This window comes from Morone saxatilis, unplaced genomic scaffold (genome assembly GCF_004916995.1).
Source record: "Morone saxatilis isolate NCDOM2014 unplaced genomic scaffold, NCSU_SB_2.0 Contig0, whole genome shotgun sequence".
In the NCBI taxonomy this organism is placed as follows: Eukaryota; Metazoa; Chordata; class Actinopteri; family Moronidae; genus Morone; species Morone saxatilis.
This window is the reverse complement of record NW_023339650.1, coordinates 10,505,798-10,522,118: the sequence shown is the minus strand read 5'-3', so window position 1 is coordinate 10,522,118 and position 16,321 is coordinate 10,505,798. Positions and strand designations below refer to the sequence as shown.

At 41.1% G+C, this 16,321-nt stretch overlaps 1 protein-coding gene across 1 annotated transcript in view; it reads right to left on the bottom strand.

The window, feature by feature from the left end:
* The window catches only part of jph1a (junctophilin 1a), a 32,383-nt gene that overhangs the window by 7,687 nt on the left and 8,375 nt on the right, over positions 1–16,321 (bottom strand). The window contains exon 4 of the mRNA XM_035674739.1: positions 2,729–2,847. Coding sequence (XP_035530632.1) covers positions 2,729–2,847 — 119 coding nt within the window. The remainder of the gene's footprint in view (positions 1–2,728; positions 2,848–16,321) is intronic.

Here is a 16,321-nt window from a genome sequence, read left to right as displayed (position 1 = left end):
CCCCCACCCCCACCCCCAGTGATCGGCTGAAGGAAGGGACAGCTGCTCTGCGTCAGCCCTTGAGAGGGGCGAGTGGCGGGCCGAGCTCCTCTCAGTGCATAAGGATTTCAGCTATGTCTCCATTAGACCCCAGTGAGCACCAAATATAGCCCAATTAACGTCACGACACAGGCCACGCCTAGCTAACCCTTGCTGCTCCCCCTTCAGGGTGCTGTATGTGAACCAATCATAAAGGTCAGGGTCCTGTTCCCTGTGACCCTCTCTTCCCTTTTGAAGTACACACTCCCAATCTGGGTGATAATCTGCTATGAGTCTGAAATGCCAATTACAAACAACAAGGGGTTTAGACCCCTGGTTGTTACCCTAGAGGACTTATTAGAAGCTGAGCGATGGGGGTATGTGAGAATATTTCCACTGCAGAGGTAGACATTGAGGAAGCAAAGCAGATTAGTTTGGGAAAGTCACACAAGTTCCTTCTAAAGCGAGGTACTCAGATTGAGCGGCTTTGTCCCACTGTAACATAAGGATAAACAGGGTGATCTGGATTCCACACCCACTTGGTATATTGTTTTAAAGCACACAGTAAGTTTTTTCTTTGAGGTTAGCAACTGTGGTGGTCATTTTGCCAGGAAGCTGCCAATAGGGGAAACTGTTTACCCTCAAACATGATATAACCTGCCTAGGGAGAAACCGTGAACCAGCAACAAACCTTGAGGTAGGCCATTCTCCATTCCGGAAACTGTTACAAGGCTCAAATAAACTAGAAATAAATTGAATGTATGGAAAATAGGGTTTGGCTACTTGCAGGTGCCACGCTGGCTTTTCGGCTGAGCTTACCAGACATGCTTACGTAACCGAACATCGAAACGCTGCGGCTCAGATGTCGCCTTGCGCTTCACATTATTATGACATCGACCACTTTCTCATTCATGATCTGACTTATAAGTCAAGGACACTCTCCGCACAGACTTGTGAACCCAGAGATCACCCGGCCTGCAAAGCATGACCACCGTTTTCCACAACACAAACAAGCCGCAGGATGTCTCTGGCCTGGGCTTGCCATTTCTGTGGCTTAGTGGAAGGACATGCTTGAATGGGTCCCATTGTCAATCTATTTGTCACCCACTATTTTGTGGCGGCTTTTGGCAAGGGCCCAAGGTCGGCTAGCTCATAGGCCTAAATATATTACACACAGTAGAAGAGGCAATGCTGGTACAGATCTTACACTATAAATAAAAATAAACAAAAAAGGTATGACATAGCACTTCTGAATATGCCAGCACCCATCCAAATGATGGCTATAGAATATACCAAATACTGTCTTATCTAGATGAATGCTAAGTTGTTGTTTTTTTTTGTCAAGACAAAATCATTTCTCCAATAATGACATGTTAAACTTAGGTAAAGATGAAAATTGGTCTAAATCTGCTCTCAGAAAATACCAGAATTAACCAGGAAGGGAAAAACAAGCAAATGCTGCATTAAAAATTCTATTTCGATTCACCATTTTCTGATGTTGCCCTCTTTGTGCCCTTATGTTCCATCTGTGAACCCACGTGCATTACAAGCTCCTTGACAAAAAAGGATCTGTGCCCCTCACTATTTATGTAGTATTATATGTCCGGCATTGCCTTGTAAAACTCAGCTTACCTTGTAAATGAACCAAACAGAGTTGAGTCGACACCCTACACTGAAAGCTGCTGTATAGTATGGCTTTGTGCCCGTTAAACCTTCAAGCAGAGGGAAAGATGAGAACTACTTGGTATTAGCAGCAGTAGGTTTCCTTGACCACCACTCATATACCTGTGAGACATTTCTACACTCCATGAAAGCACACGTTTGATATGATCTGAAGAAAAAAAAAAACACTAAAAGAACTGCTTTTCTCACCTTTTTTTTTTGGCAGAGTTTATGGTTGCAAATTTTAGTGAGTATTTTCGAGCAGTTACAACAGGCCTTTGAGACCAAAGACAAGGCTTCCATCCAGAATACAGTATCCTGCTTCAAGCTGGCTCTGCTTTGTCTAAGCACAAACACAGTCCTCCATTGTGGTGTTAGAAGTCATCCTCAATACCACTAGTCTTCGATTACAGCCCCGGAACACCAAACCCTATACTTTTGTGCACCCAGAACAAGCTCATTACTGATTCAGACACAGCCTGTGTAAACAATTCTAAAACTGTGCAAACAGAATTATTCATACAAAGTACCCAACCTCTTAACAGTTACCCAATTCCCCAAAACATGGTTTGAATGGACAAATTGGTTGCTGGAGGACTGTTTAGCTAAAAAGGATATAGTGGAGGGAGATTTTAGAATAGCATGGCTGGGTAAATGTCTCACTGTTAAGGGCGAACCACTCATGTGTTAAAGCTCCCCTCGAGGCTCCTGCGACAGTCTAAGCAAGGACTGCAACATCATCTCTGGGTAAAAATGTCTAAAAACATTGCCTGAAACCTTGCTTGTATGCGTAGGTAGCCAAAGGTTTATTCAAATTTGCAACTAAAAATAGTTTAAGTATTGTATTTCATAAAGTGCAGTGAACACATGTGACATCCCGAATCCCCTCAGTGCACCTGCAGTTCATGTGTTTCTTATTCAGAGAGACCAGAGACGCCATGGACACACATCCCTGCTAGGGCTGGGTGATGTCCATACTTTGCTACTAGGAACATGCTTCAAAATATCAGACACGTGTTGTGTATGAAGGCTTGTTGTTAAAGGTTACCTGGTTGGTAGAAGTTGGGGGAGAGCTCCCTAGCAACCGCCCTGGCAATTTCAGAGTCATGCACAGCAGAGATGGCGGCCTGCTCTGCCGCCTCGCTTTTTGTCCTGGCATGGGCCGTTCTGAAAAAACACAGAGACAATATTAGAGTTGCATGCTAAGAGGCCAAGACATAAAGAGGGTGAAAACCACCACGGTCGTAGGATGTATAGTAGATACCTACAGAGATACATACACAAACAAATGATTTATGTTTTTCCATAATATGTGTCTACATGCTTCCATGTTATCCATGCCACCTTCAACATCAAGACTGACACAATCCTCTATAATCTTTTTCTCTTTCTTGCTACTCTGACCCTCCATCCCTTCCTCTTTCCCCTCATATTTGAGCTGTATCACTCAGCCTGTCCCTTTTGGTGATGACATAACAACTCCACTTGTGCTTCTATCTCAAATCCAAATCCTGATTTTCCAAATGGAGCGCAGCCACAACCAAGCAAGACCTTAATCCAGTCTGGAGAACTGCACTGCTGCCGGACCACACAGGACAAGTGCTCACACACGCGCACATACACACACATACACACAAGACACACATGTAAACACACATATGCTCATATCAGATCATATCATATCATATTTTAATCCCATGCAGGTCAGCAGCAAAAAATACTGCTTTTAGATGACTGATAAAGTATAAAGTGAGTCAATACATAAATATAGTAAATCTACTAAGAAATACAAATGAGAATGTAACAAAATGTCAAAGATATTTCAAGGCCTGTGGGAACCATAAGGCACTCACTTCAGAGGGTGTTTTCTACCTACTCTATTAACATCTGTATGATGAACTTAAAAAAGAAGTATGAGTCGAAACTCCAGCATTAGAAAACCTTGAACCCACATCTACTATACGATGTTGATGCTTAAAAACCAAATGGTAGAAGAGTGATATGTTTTGGGATCAATGTGAGCTTAGCATTAGCACTGAGAGGTATTATAGGAGCGTACATGGTTAGACAGACAGAGGCCAGGGGGTGACCTGCTTAACAAATCCTTTGAAAACTCCACCAAAAGATACTGTACATGTGCACGTGCTAACACACAAATGTATGCACTTGTAAGGCAGTATGTTTCCCACTGCTTTGACCAGGCTCCCTTCAGAGAAGTCCTAATTATGCAACAATATGAAATGCATCAGTTAAAGCCAGTGGATTAGTCACTTACAGTATGAACAGCTAGTGAGTGAAACCCACAAAACACAATATATGACAGAACCACATGGACTGTAAGGATCCAGATGGGCTGTCCAAGTATCACTGTAAGTATTGACAGCTGTGCCTTGTGGCCTGCTTAACCCCACTCATCCGTCTTCCTCTCCCTCTTTCGTTCACCAACCCTTTTCTCTTTCAATCAATGCTCTTGTTTTTTTTTTTCGATCCTTCATCTGTCTATTGATGCTGCATCTCCTCATCCCGCCTGCATCCTCCTCTCATCCCCTCCCTCCCTCTGTCATTCTGTCAAGAGTGACCCCAACGGACAGATGTCTCTATTTCAGACCACATCTCTGTCCTTGGACTCTGGGCTGTCCTGTTTTTGACGGACTGGGACAGAGAGATATTAAAATGCATGAGGAGCCATATGCTGGCGGGAGAGACGGACCATTTCCTCTCCAGAAATAAGTCCCTGCACAGAGGACACACTCACCACCACTGAGCAGCTGCAGATAAAAAAAAATCAGATTTAGTACATTTTTAACTGTCACAGACAGTGTAACACACAATGCTTTGAGTTATTACAAACATGTAGGAATTCCACTGGTGCGGCTAAAAGCAGGTACACTATTAGCTTCATGGTCTTATTTAACGGCACTAAAATCCGACATTAAAGCATTCCACTTACATCACACCACCAACATGTATAGTGTAGACATCCTCTTGCCACACATGCTACCACAAGGACATACGTACATGCTTCTATTTCTGAAATGTGTGAAATGTGCAGCCGAGTGAAAGGAGGCATGAATGTGTCATGAATGTATACAGCATGCCCATGACATCCTATGGATCTTAACAGTTCCTTTTAGGTAGAGTTGGCATAAAGTCATGGGCAGACACAGGAAGCGATGCAGACTGTTCACAGACAGGATGTCTGGTGGCGGGAGGTGACAGGCAGAGAATGATGGGAGTGTGATGGAGCAGTGGGACAAGAGGAGAGTGAAATGAAAGGCGAGAAAACATGGGCATGTGGAGCACAGAGAGGAAAGGGTTGGTTGGTCTTGGCATCGGTAGGCTACATTTAATCTTATAGACAGTTTTAATCAAACTAGCGAGCCGCTTTCCACAATGCATGGACTGTTAAAGCTGCAGTAATCATAATTGCGCAACAAGGTGTAAATGCAACACTGACATCTTTAAGATGTTAAGATATCAAGATGATATAGCGAATGCAAAGCAACATTAGCATTAATTTGGAGTCAAGTTCTCATGACGAATGTAGCCTAATATAGCCTAATATGCACAATCCTTTTAGCTCCTGATGCAGATATCTAGTGTTACGGCCGCCGCTGGCTGTCGTTTAGTGTGTATTCATTGTGTGCTTCATGAGTGATTTTTTTGTGATTGTGATTTAGCTGCTAAATGCTCCACTATGTTCACCAGCTACTTGCTAACTTTGTCCGTCTGCCATTTAGCTAGGGAGGTAGTTAAACAGTGTTTTTTTTTTTTTTTGGATTTTTTTTTTACTAACAACCGCTGCCTCAAGTGGTTAAAAGAAAGGGAAACAAAACAGTTGTTGTAAAACCAAAACAATGAGCTGAAAGATAATAAAATGCGTTGTATATCTAAGGTAAATTGCAGAATTAGGTGATAATTCTCTGTGGATTTGTCACTATGAACAACCCCTTTCACATTACACAGAATCATCTGATCCATTGTTAATGTATAAGTATTGCATATAGCAGCTTTAAGTGTGACTGGCCCCAGTAGAGAGACACATTTTGCAGGCCAAATTATGCAATGCATTGTCTTGTTGATCACAGATTCAAAGCAAAAACGTCTGGGTAAACAACAATTATGCAAGCTCACGATTGACCTTTGAAAAAGTTTTAAGTTCTACAACTTGTCAGACAGTCTGTAGCCTCTCTACTTGAGGCCGATCTGCCTCTGAATATAAAGCAACACCTGTTCTCGTCTAGTTCTGGGCTCTGCAGGCTCTCCTTTCTGGTTGAGTGCTGGGGATGGGTCCAAGCAAATCAAGGTATTTGAATCCATAAATGCACCTGCTGGCACAAATGCAAATATCACATAAGCAACCCACACACACACACACACACACATGGTTTGCAGAAATTAGGACAAAGCATAGAAAGGAGCAAAGACTTTGAAGCCGTTCCTTTTGGACTGAAGCTCGGTTTTAGAGATGATATTGATGAAGGCCTGGTGAGATCCATGGTTGTTCCATTACTGTGACAAATGAATTGTGTGAAAAGTGTTGAGTCAGTTTGGCAGGCAGCGCGGCGGATGCTCTTTCTCGCCGTGGAATGTGTGTCTTTGTGTGTGCATTTGAGACAGAAGAGGAGGGTGAGAAAAGCGTACACTAAGTAAAAATGTATGGAAATGGAAAGGAGAGAAAGACAGAAGTAGAGCGAGAGAGACAGAGAATGAGACAGATTGCCCCTCTAAAGACTTCTGGGTATTTAGAACTGCTTAGGTATACATCTCAGCCCCTCTAATTTTACTGTAGGGTTCAATTTCAAACCCCAACTCCCATGCGGCACAGTGCATCCTCCTTTAAGGTTGGTAATACCTCGGACACCCGCAGAATACAGCATGTGTCTATATTATGCGCCTGTTGTGTGTGAGTGTGTGTGTGATTGCGTGTCGTGTGTGCACATTCCCCCTGAGTAGAGCTTCAGTCCATCACTCCCCAGGCTATGGCCTATTTGAGGAATCTCCCTCACATATGCTGACACAGTTTTGCACCCCCTTCGTCTCGCCCCCTCTGCCCCCCTTTAGCTTCTTCCAACGTGCCACCCTCCCCTTTCTCTTTTCCTCATCTTCCTTCTCTCCATCACACTGACCCATTCCCCCTCCCCGTCAGTCCAAGCTTGGTAACTGGAATGCTGACTGGTACTGTATATAATAAGAGAGAAGATGAAGTCTTGACCATGTCCGTGATAAACATCAGCACTCCACAACCCTCCTTTAAACTCTCATTCATTGCTAGAGAAAACAATACTGGGCAGTAATGCTTAGATGCTGTACTGTGAGTACAAATCATTAAAGGATATTATACATCAACTGAAATTACTGCTCTGCATCTTGCTTAAACACTCTCTAGGTTCAAAAGAGCAACACATATATATACAACATCACAGAAAGTCTGCACAAATTAGCACTTAGTTTGCCCTGCACATATCTCTTATATCCATGTGGGGCTGCTATTGAATTCCCGGCTGGTGTTAATTCAGGATTACTCAAGCATGACTAAGACCATTAGTGGTTAGCTAAAACCGACTCTGAAATTATTCAGGAATTATTCCTGGGCTAAGGTCTGGGCTCACATTACCAGGGGCTGCCGTGGTCAGGGGACAATGGCTACTGCAAATGAGGCTTTAAATGGGAGACAGTGTGGCTGTTATTATGAGATAAGCTAACGTTATCCTGAAGTGAGAGCTATAGTGCTGTATAATGAGAATATTTGGGCATGGCCATGTACTGCTTGAAACATTTTAGATCTCAGGACATCCTGGTGGTTGGTAGGTTGGGGCTCTGGGCTCATTCCCTTTATTTGTCTTTTCCATTCTACTTCTTTTGACTAAAAGTAGAGACATGCACGCTCAAAAGCAGCATGTAAGATCAGTTAGGCTTACTGAATTTTCCCCAGTCTTATGACTGGCCAGGCAAAATAATATGATTTCTGAAAAAGGAATCTGAATGTTTTTCTTCACATTTCACTTGCTTTCAAGATTTTTTTTTTTTACTGTAACACGGACTTTTATGGAAACACAGCTGCACAGAGCACTACAGCAGCATAAAAACAATAAAACACCAAACATGTGGTGAAAGGGTGAAAGCATAAGGCACGGTGCGGGGAAATGGGACAATGAGCGGGAGGGAAAAAAACGTGTGTCATGTAGCCTAATGATAGACCTGTCAGACTGCAGAAGAGAAGGATACAAGTGACATGATGAAGACTAGCAGATCATTCGTTTAGAGAATCTCTGCAGAAAAGCAAAATGCATGGCACTGCATGACAAAGCTTAAAGGAATAGATGTTCTTGAACTAGCCAACCAGCTTTGGACAGAGCCAGGCTAGCTAATCTTTCTAAGATAGGATGGCTAATCAAATCTGGCTCTGGCTTCAACATTTTTGGCAAATAAGCATCTTTCCAAAATGTCAAACTATAATTTTATTTTTATTTGTAAAACCAAACTGTAATATGATTCCATGCCTTGGAGTAATTTTTGATCTGTACATTCATGACTTAAAGATTCTGAATCCATTTTTATTTAACCTCAAGTAATGCATTTATCATGCTAATACGCGGTTGAACTGGCAGTTAGAGACAGATTGAAATTTAGCTCCCAAACAGACTTCATTTCTGGGAAGAAGAATGAGCTCATATTTTGATTAAAGAGGAAAAAAAATCCCCAAACTCTACTGAGATTTTTGGCCGTGGATTACAAACAGACCTAATCTCCCACTGGTGTTCTCCACTCTGTCTGTACTGAACCCTCCACTGAGACTTCACCTGGCCTTCATCCAGAAACACATGGGTACAGGTAACTACTGTTAATATGCATATACTGTATGTAATGTAATATGTAAGTACTGTATTATGAAATACATGTGTTTGTGAGTTATATGTTTAGATCTCTGCGATGTTTAAAGTTCTGATCCCCTCTGTGTGCTGATATGACTCTGTTGAGGGACTGACACAGAATCCCTTGCTGAGATGATCCCTCTGGTTTTGGTGAAGGGCAATGGCAGGGATTCAGACCTCAGCTCTATGCTCTTTGTGTCAACACTGCAAGTGAAACATGGCCACAGCTGATAGCTAATGACACAAAGAGGGAGGGGGAGCGATGGTGGCTAAACCATACACTGCAGGGATGTAGTATCTGTGACGTTTTGAAGCACGGAGGGATGAGGAAACAGCAAGATGAGACACCTTGCAATCAAACCAATCAGTTTTTTAAAGCTTTAACATTGTCTAAACAATTTTTTTTTAATCACCAAAAAGAAACGAAAGATGGACTCCTTATTATGAAAAGGACACTTGAGGCGCCTGAGCTGAGTTAACCTTGTGTGCTCCTAAATCTTTTATTACATTGAGTGGATTTTACTGACATGTAACTCATGACAAATTGGCCAACAATACAATTGTAGTAAATCACTGAGTAAAGTTCATAGTTCACTGCAGTGCACACTATCAATGAATATAAAGTTTAGTACAAGTACAAGGCCGATGTGGATTAGATAGGAAGGATAGTCTTCCAAAATGATTGATAAAATTAAGTAGGGCTGCAACTATTAGTTTCATTACTCATAATTTCTATAAGTTCCTTCTTCTATAAATGTTTAGTGTGACAAATCCTCAATAATCAGATTGGATATTGGCCAGGTGACTGATCCACGTGAAATACAGTTTCTCTGTCAGTATTATTATGAAAATGAATTGCTATATTTGTTGCATCATGGTGGGCTGCTGACTCTGCACCACAGGAAAAACTTGAACTTATATTATGTTACTTAAAAATGACACAAATGAGTTCCACAGTGAGAGTAGAGAGTAAGTAGAAGTGGAGGTATTGGATTTGGTATTGAGAGAAAAAAATCTGATTGGTGCATCCTTACAAAATTCCCCCACAATTTCCCAGAGCCCAAATATATTCAATTTAACATAGTATCATACAGACAGGAATATTTGGCATTTGTTGATTAATTTTTTGGTCCAATAAAATGAATTTGAGGATAACACTTACTTCACAAAAACATCACTTAAGTCAGTATTCTGGACTCAAGATGAATCTCAAGACTGGATCGGGTGTTGCTGTCGGGCAGTCGGCTGTCTGTTTTCACACTCACAAGCTGCTGTCAACCAGAGCCTCAGAGTTGTAAATTTAATCAACTTAACCTGGGTTTATACAGCATCACACATACCGTACCCACAGACACACAGGGCTCCACTGATGCAAATCAAAACATGCTGTCACACGATTATGCAAACTTACACATCTACAACATATATACACCTGCAAAAGCATGAAAAACGAGCTACTTCTCATGCAAATGACTGTGTTAACTCTAATTTACTCTCTCACACACAAATCAAATCTGCATGAGAAGTTGAAAAGGACCATTAGTGAGACGTGCCATAATGAGGCCTACTGGGAATCAGTGTGAATAAAGGACACACTGAGGTGACTTCACAATGTTGTCTCTGCGATAACAGCCCATAAATCTTTTGTAAATCTCCAACTGGAACCAGACACGTTGAACAAGCCTTAAAGGATGAATAAACACAATGTTAAACCAACAACGCCTCCTCACTCTACTACTTCATAAAGAAAATCAACAAATGGCTGACACGGTGATGACGCCGGTGAGGCAGTAACCATGGTAACTAACAGAGACACTTGAGCAAGCTGTCCAACCAGGCATCTGGCCTGTATTAATGAATTTGCAAATGAACAAACCCACACTAGAGCCTACTGTATGGGTATAATCTGTATATACTACACGCACGTATGCACAAACTATCATGGATAAACAAAATCTTGGACAAAGTATAAAAATATAGCCTACTGTATATACTGTCATATATACTGTTCACGACTTGAATACAATTAGAAACAGGTACGGGAAACACACACACAGCCTCTCCATGATGTGTCTCATTTAACTACGAGGCTCAACATCCGAAGCTGAACCTGTGCGAGTAAAGGTCACATTGCCTGGCAACCACTTGAGCTTAAGGAATAGTTTTAATTATGGTCTGTGCTCTCTCTCTCTCTCTCTCCTCCAATCTCCTGCCACCATTCACCCCACTGTCTGCACACACACACACACACATGCACACGCACACACAATCACAACCATCAATTTCCTCTACAGCGCAAAGCCAAAAGCAGCATTAGCATTAGGTTACATCTGCCCACAGCTGAAAGATTGTGATGTAATCTTGATACGATTTATCTTTAATGGATGTTTCTATGGACTAACTGGAAGATGGGCGTGCAATGTCAACGATTATGAAAAACCTTTACACAATATTACACAATAATGTATCGCTACCATCAACTACAACTGCTATTAATATGTGAGTCCAGTGTTGCATCATTAAATAATGTAATCAATTGGATAAAAGACGTGATATATGAAATATATCACATTGTGTAGCCAAGTTTACACTGATTTACTTCTACAAATCCTAAAGAAAACGCACCATCGTCTGCGCGTGTTAATTTCAAGAGTGGATGCAAGCTTCACAAAGGGTTTCTGTGTGGAAAAGCAATACTGTGACTCAACAAGAGAAGTGATAATTCCATAATCCAATCCGTGAACATCTGGACTGAAAGCGGCCTAGCCAGCCAATCAGAGTGGATGAACAGATTTAGCAGGGCACATTAGTTTCCAGAGGTTTAAGACACTCAGCCATGGTAGCAGGTACAAAAACAACAGACAGATTTTAAGAGATGCCTCAGGCAACACAAACTAAAACAGACTTACTGTTCTTTGTGCCTCAGATGCCAACTATTATGGCTAAATCTGGCAATGCTACCATTCTTTATTTGTGCATTTTAAAGATATTACAGGTATTAACTAATGATATTTCATCTGTCTGTTAATGTGTGTAATGTGCATGAATAGGGTTGGCTGATATGAGAATATATACTGTCTGTCACATCTAGTTAGCTATACGTTTATTTTCATTAGGCCATTGCCGACAGTATAGTGCATTAGCAGTACAGTACGATTAATAAAGTTGATTTATTGTTTTAAATGCTGCATAACAAAAACATTCCCATTTGTCATTTTATCTATACACACTTTCAAATTGAGTTTCCAGAAAATGTACTTTATCTTGATTAGTGCTGTAAATAGTAATCAATAAGTTGATTGACAGAACATTAATCAGCAAACATTTTGATAATTAATGTTTAGAGTCATTAAAAAAACACAGAACCCCAAATTCTTTGGTTCCAGCTTCTCAAATGTGAATATTTGCTGGTTTCATTACTCTTATCTTTAAGTTATTGATACCATATATTATTAAGTTAAGCTGTAGCTGACACAAGATATGCATAACTTTGCTAAACTAACAATAATATTCAGTAAAACATAAAATGTTTTGTTGTTTCTTTATATATACTATTAAACTATACATATATAACAGGCCACCAAAAATAAAAAACAGTATAGTAGTATAGTATTAAAATAGTGTATAAAATAAAATACAATAACAGAAAATAGCATTTGATTTTAAGCTCAAAAGTATGCTCTACCTCTCCAGTGCGTATCTATTTATAGACACAGCCACAGTGCACACTCTGCATGCTGTGGACACTACTTTAAGAAGGGTTTATTCCTTATCATGGATGGCGTGGCTGGAGCAGGTCAAGCATACTGTTTTGGGCAATAAGTCATCGCCTTTAGCAGAGCCCACAACTCAATGCTAGTGTACGTGTTACAGACTTACAGTATATCAATGACTTTCATCTGGATTCATCTAACCAGTAGACCATATGTTTGATTATTGGCATACATACTGAAGCTATGTGAAATAATGTGAACAGCTCTAAGACAGGCACATAAAGTTAGACACAATTGCACACTGACATTGGGGATTTTTTTACATAATATCTTGTCACGTCATGGGAAATTATCAGGAGGATAGCACACACAAACTTGCACTCTCCAATCATTTCTCTACATCTCAAATCACAGTGTGTCTAATACAATATGTAACTCACTCCACTGACTGTGACTGTCTCATTAACCACGGTTACATACACAATTAGCACAGACATAAGACGATGCACTAAAAAAAAGAAGCAGTGCGTCACATTCACTGCTTCACAATGGAGGGAATTCTTTAAAAACCAAGTCAAGGGAAAAATGTAGAGGAAATTGAGGAGTTGGTAAACAACCTGCACAAGAAGTACTTCTAAATTTTTCATGACTTCAGTTGAACCACTACATGAGTTAACCTCTTTGTAACAGCCTTGGACTTTATATGACTCCCCCGTCTGCCTGCCCGCCCGCCTCCCTGCCTGACTCATCCCAGTCTTTCTTGAGAAGCTGCAGAAATATGTGCCATTCTCAGAGAGATTACAAGCCACAGCGACATAGTGTAATGGCATGTTGGTGAAACCCAATCCTATCACCACTGCTGTCGACACAGCCCAGCGCTCCACTCACATTTACACACAGCCATCTCCCACAGGCTATTCTCCTCTACTCCCCCAGGAACAAAGCTTTTCATGCAGTGTAAGTGTAAGTCAGAAAATGTAGTCTATTTAGTCCTCCACCTTCTATCTATGTGATTCCTATTTATGTAGTATGGCATCATAACCTGTATCAACAGCAGCAGATGCACCAGACTTCTTGCTTTAGTCATTTATTTTAAGGGATGTAGTGTTTATACAAAAGGGTTATGTACAACATAATTATTTTGACTCTTTAAACTATTAATCAAAAAAAAAGAATGCTCACTTGCTGATGTTTGCGAAGTATAGTATTTACTATTTTCACCATCTTAGTTTAGTGTGTTAATGTGCTAACAAATTAGTACAGCTGAGGTTGAATGTCATTAGTTTTACAGGTACTTGGTGTTTGGTGGCAGACACAGACTGTCTGAGGGGCTGGAGTGAAAAAAATAAAAAGGACATCACATTTTCTCCACTGGAAGAGCTCCCTAGAGGGCACTTTATCACATTTTCTTGCACAATGGGCCACCGTGAAGGGCAGTTAGTCATGTTTTATCTACCAAAAGAGCATCCAAAGTTAACCAAGATCACCAAAGTTATTACACGGGAGAGACATGCATGTGTTTTCCTCATGGTAGAAAAAGTCAGGGGATCATCAAAATCATTTGGATGCCAAAATTTCACGGCAATCCACCCACAATTTGTTGAGACATTTCAGTCTGGACCAAGGTGGTACACAGACCAATCCACATTACCATCTCTACTTACAGTGCCTCCATGATTTTAACCACGGACAACTTTCTGGCTGCTAACTATGACTTTATATGATGATAATGTGCTGAAGCACAGAATAAGAATACATTACACGCTGTAATTTGATTGCACTGTGGGTTATTTTTTAAAACTGCTCGACTAACTCCACCATTGCATCAGCTACTTATTTATAGCTCTTTCGTATGTACAAGCTGGCAATTACTCTGGTCATCAATTCTACTTATATAGGTAATGAGGGACATGTTGCCATTTTACGTGTGTCTGTGCGCGTGTGGGTGTGTGAGCATTTGATTCAGTCAGCAATAAATGTTGTGTTACCTCACACCATCACATTGCCATAAATATAAGACATGTCTGGGGATAAATATACTGTATGATGTGGATTGCTTTACTCTGACTCGTGATTTAGAGGGCTGGCAGTCCTTCCTCCAGTTACTGTATGCTGCTTTATTGCTACTGTACATTTTGTCGCTTTATAAAGGGACAAACTTGACATACCTTTGAAAGGTGCGCGGCGCCACTTCATAAAAACCAGCAGCAAGATCAAAACACACGCATGCACAGACGCAGAAAAAATTAACCCAATTGCACCTCTGCCCCTATTTGGAGCAGGAGAAGTCATCGCCATCGAGGACAGCCAAGATGGAATCTTACGTGATGTACCGCGGGTTGGGATTATTTTGTTCACATGTTGAAACACAGGCCGATCTATAACTCTCTCCAAAAAGGGCAGGTGGTGAGTGACTGAGGTCATCACACAGCAGGTGATCAACAAACACCCCTGGACACAAGCGCACACTTCTCTCTGTTCTCTTGCCAAATGATAGCAAACCGTATCTCATCTCTCATATCCAAACAGAGTTCCCCCCTTTCTCTTGAAATCTTTTTCCCGCATTTATATGAGACACACACACACACCTAACACACATACACAGACATTTGGGAGAGATGATAGTGTGAGTGAGATGGCGGGCTGCTATATCAGTGGTGGGACGGGTATATATTCCTGGCTGGTGCTGATAAGCCAACTGATGCCTTGCCTTATTTAGTCAGTACTCACTGCTGACACACTAGCAGAGTAGCACACACAGCATGCACTCTCACTGTATGCATTTGTCTTGTGTGTGTGTATGTGTGTGTGTGTGTGTGTGTGTGTGTGTGAGAGAGAGAGAGGTGTGCGCCCTGTGTGGAGAGAGGTGAGTTCTGATTAAAGTGAAATGCATATAGATAGTCTGTGTGTCTGGCGAGTGTTTGTGTGTGTGTGTGTGTGTGTGTGTGTAAGAGAGAGCGAGAGCGAGAGAGAGAGCAGATGGGTACACGTGCACATGTGCACCTAAAGCTTTACAACTAACTTGTACAGTTGCTAGCTTCCTATGTTGAGTACTGACATTAACAAAAAATGTAACTTGAGCAAAATTCTTCAATAACAGTGTAATATGAAACCAGTGCAACATTTTTTTCCGTATTCAAAATATTCTGTGCTTTCAGCCTAATTACCCAATAAATTAAACAAATTTAACACTGTACAAATATGTTTGGTTTTTAGCCTGTGGTCCACCTGCCCCTCCGCTAAATTTATGCTTTGGATAATCCAATTTCAAAACCACCAGTTTGAATCCGTTTCTTAACCAATGTCCTATCAGTCCCATCTGCAAACTGAATGTAAATCTCTTCATATGTGTGACAGATGACAAAAACAGCTTCACTGGCAGCAGTAAAAATGTGATGAGGATAAACACTCTAAGCAGTCCTGAATATCATTAGTCTCAACTTTTTGCTGATTGCTGGGAGGAAAAAATAAGCATCATATAAATATCTTTCCTATATCCGGAGGACCTGCATATTAGGTGTTGGTTAACCTTTCACTAAAGCCTGCAGAGCAAACAGTGCTATCAAATGGAAACACACACTTGGCCTCCACGCTCAGACTGGCACACAGTATGTTTGTTTTGGCATTTTAATCATTCTGAGCATCGTAGTGGAAGTGTGCTTAATCAACTTAACCGGAGAAAGGGAAGGTCAGATAAAACAGTACAGAAAATCAACATTTAAAAGTAGCTAAACTCACGTGTAGACATTTAAACTAACGCGTAGCATTTGTACGGTCGTTTCGACACTTGACGTACTTCATTTTAAGACTTCTGCTTTTTGAGATAGCATAGTGAGTGACGGAAAAGTTGAGGTGTAACAAAGGCCATTACAGTGGATTACACAGTGTATATACAGACACACCACTGAGCCACCAGGATACCTAAACTGCTGATCTGTAACAAAAAGGCTTTATGGGAGAAGCACCATGACACTGTAAATGTTTCAATGGCACAGTCACTTATCTCAGTTCACAGGCCTCTGACACAACTACAACAAACACACACACCCACCC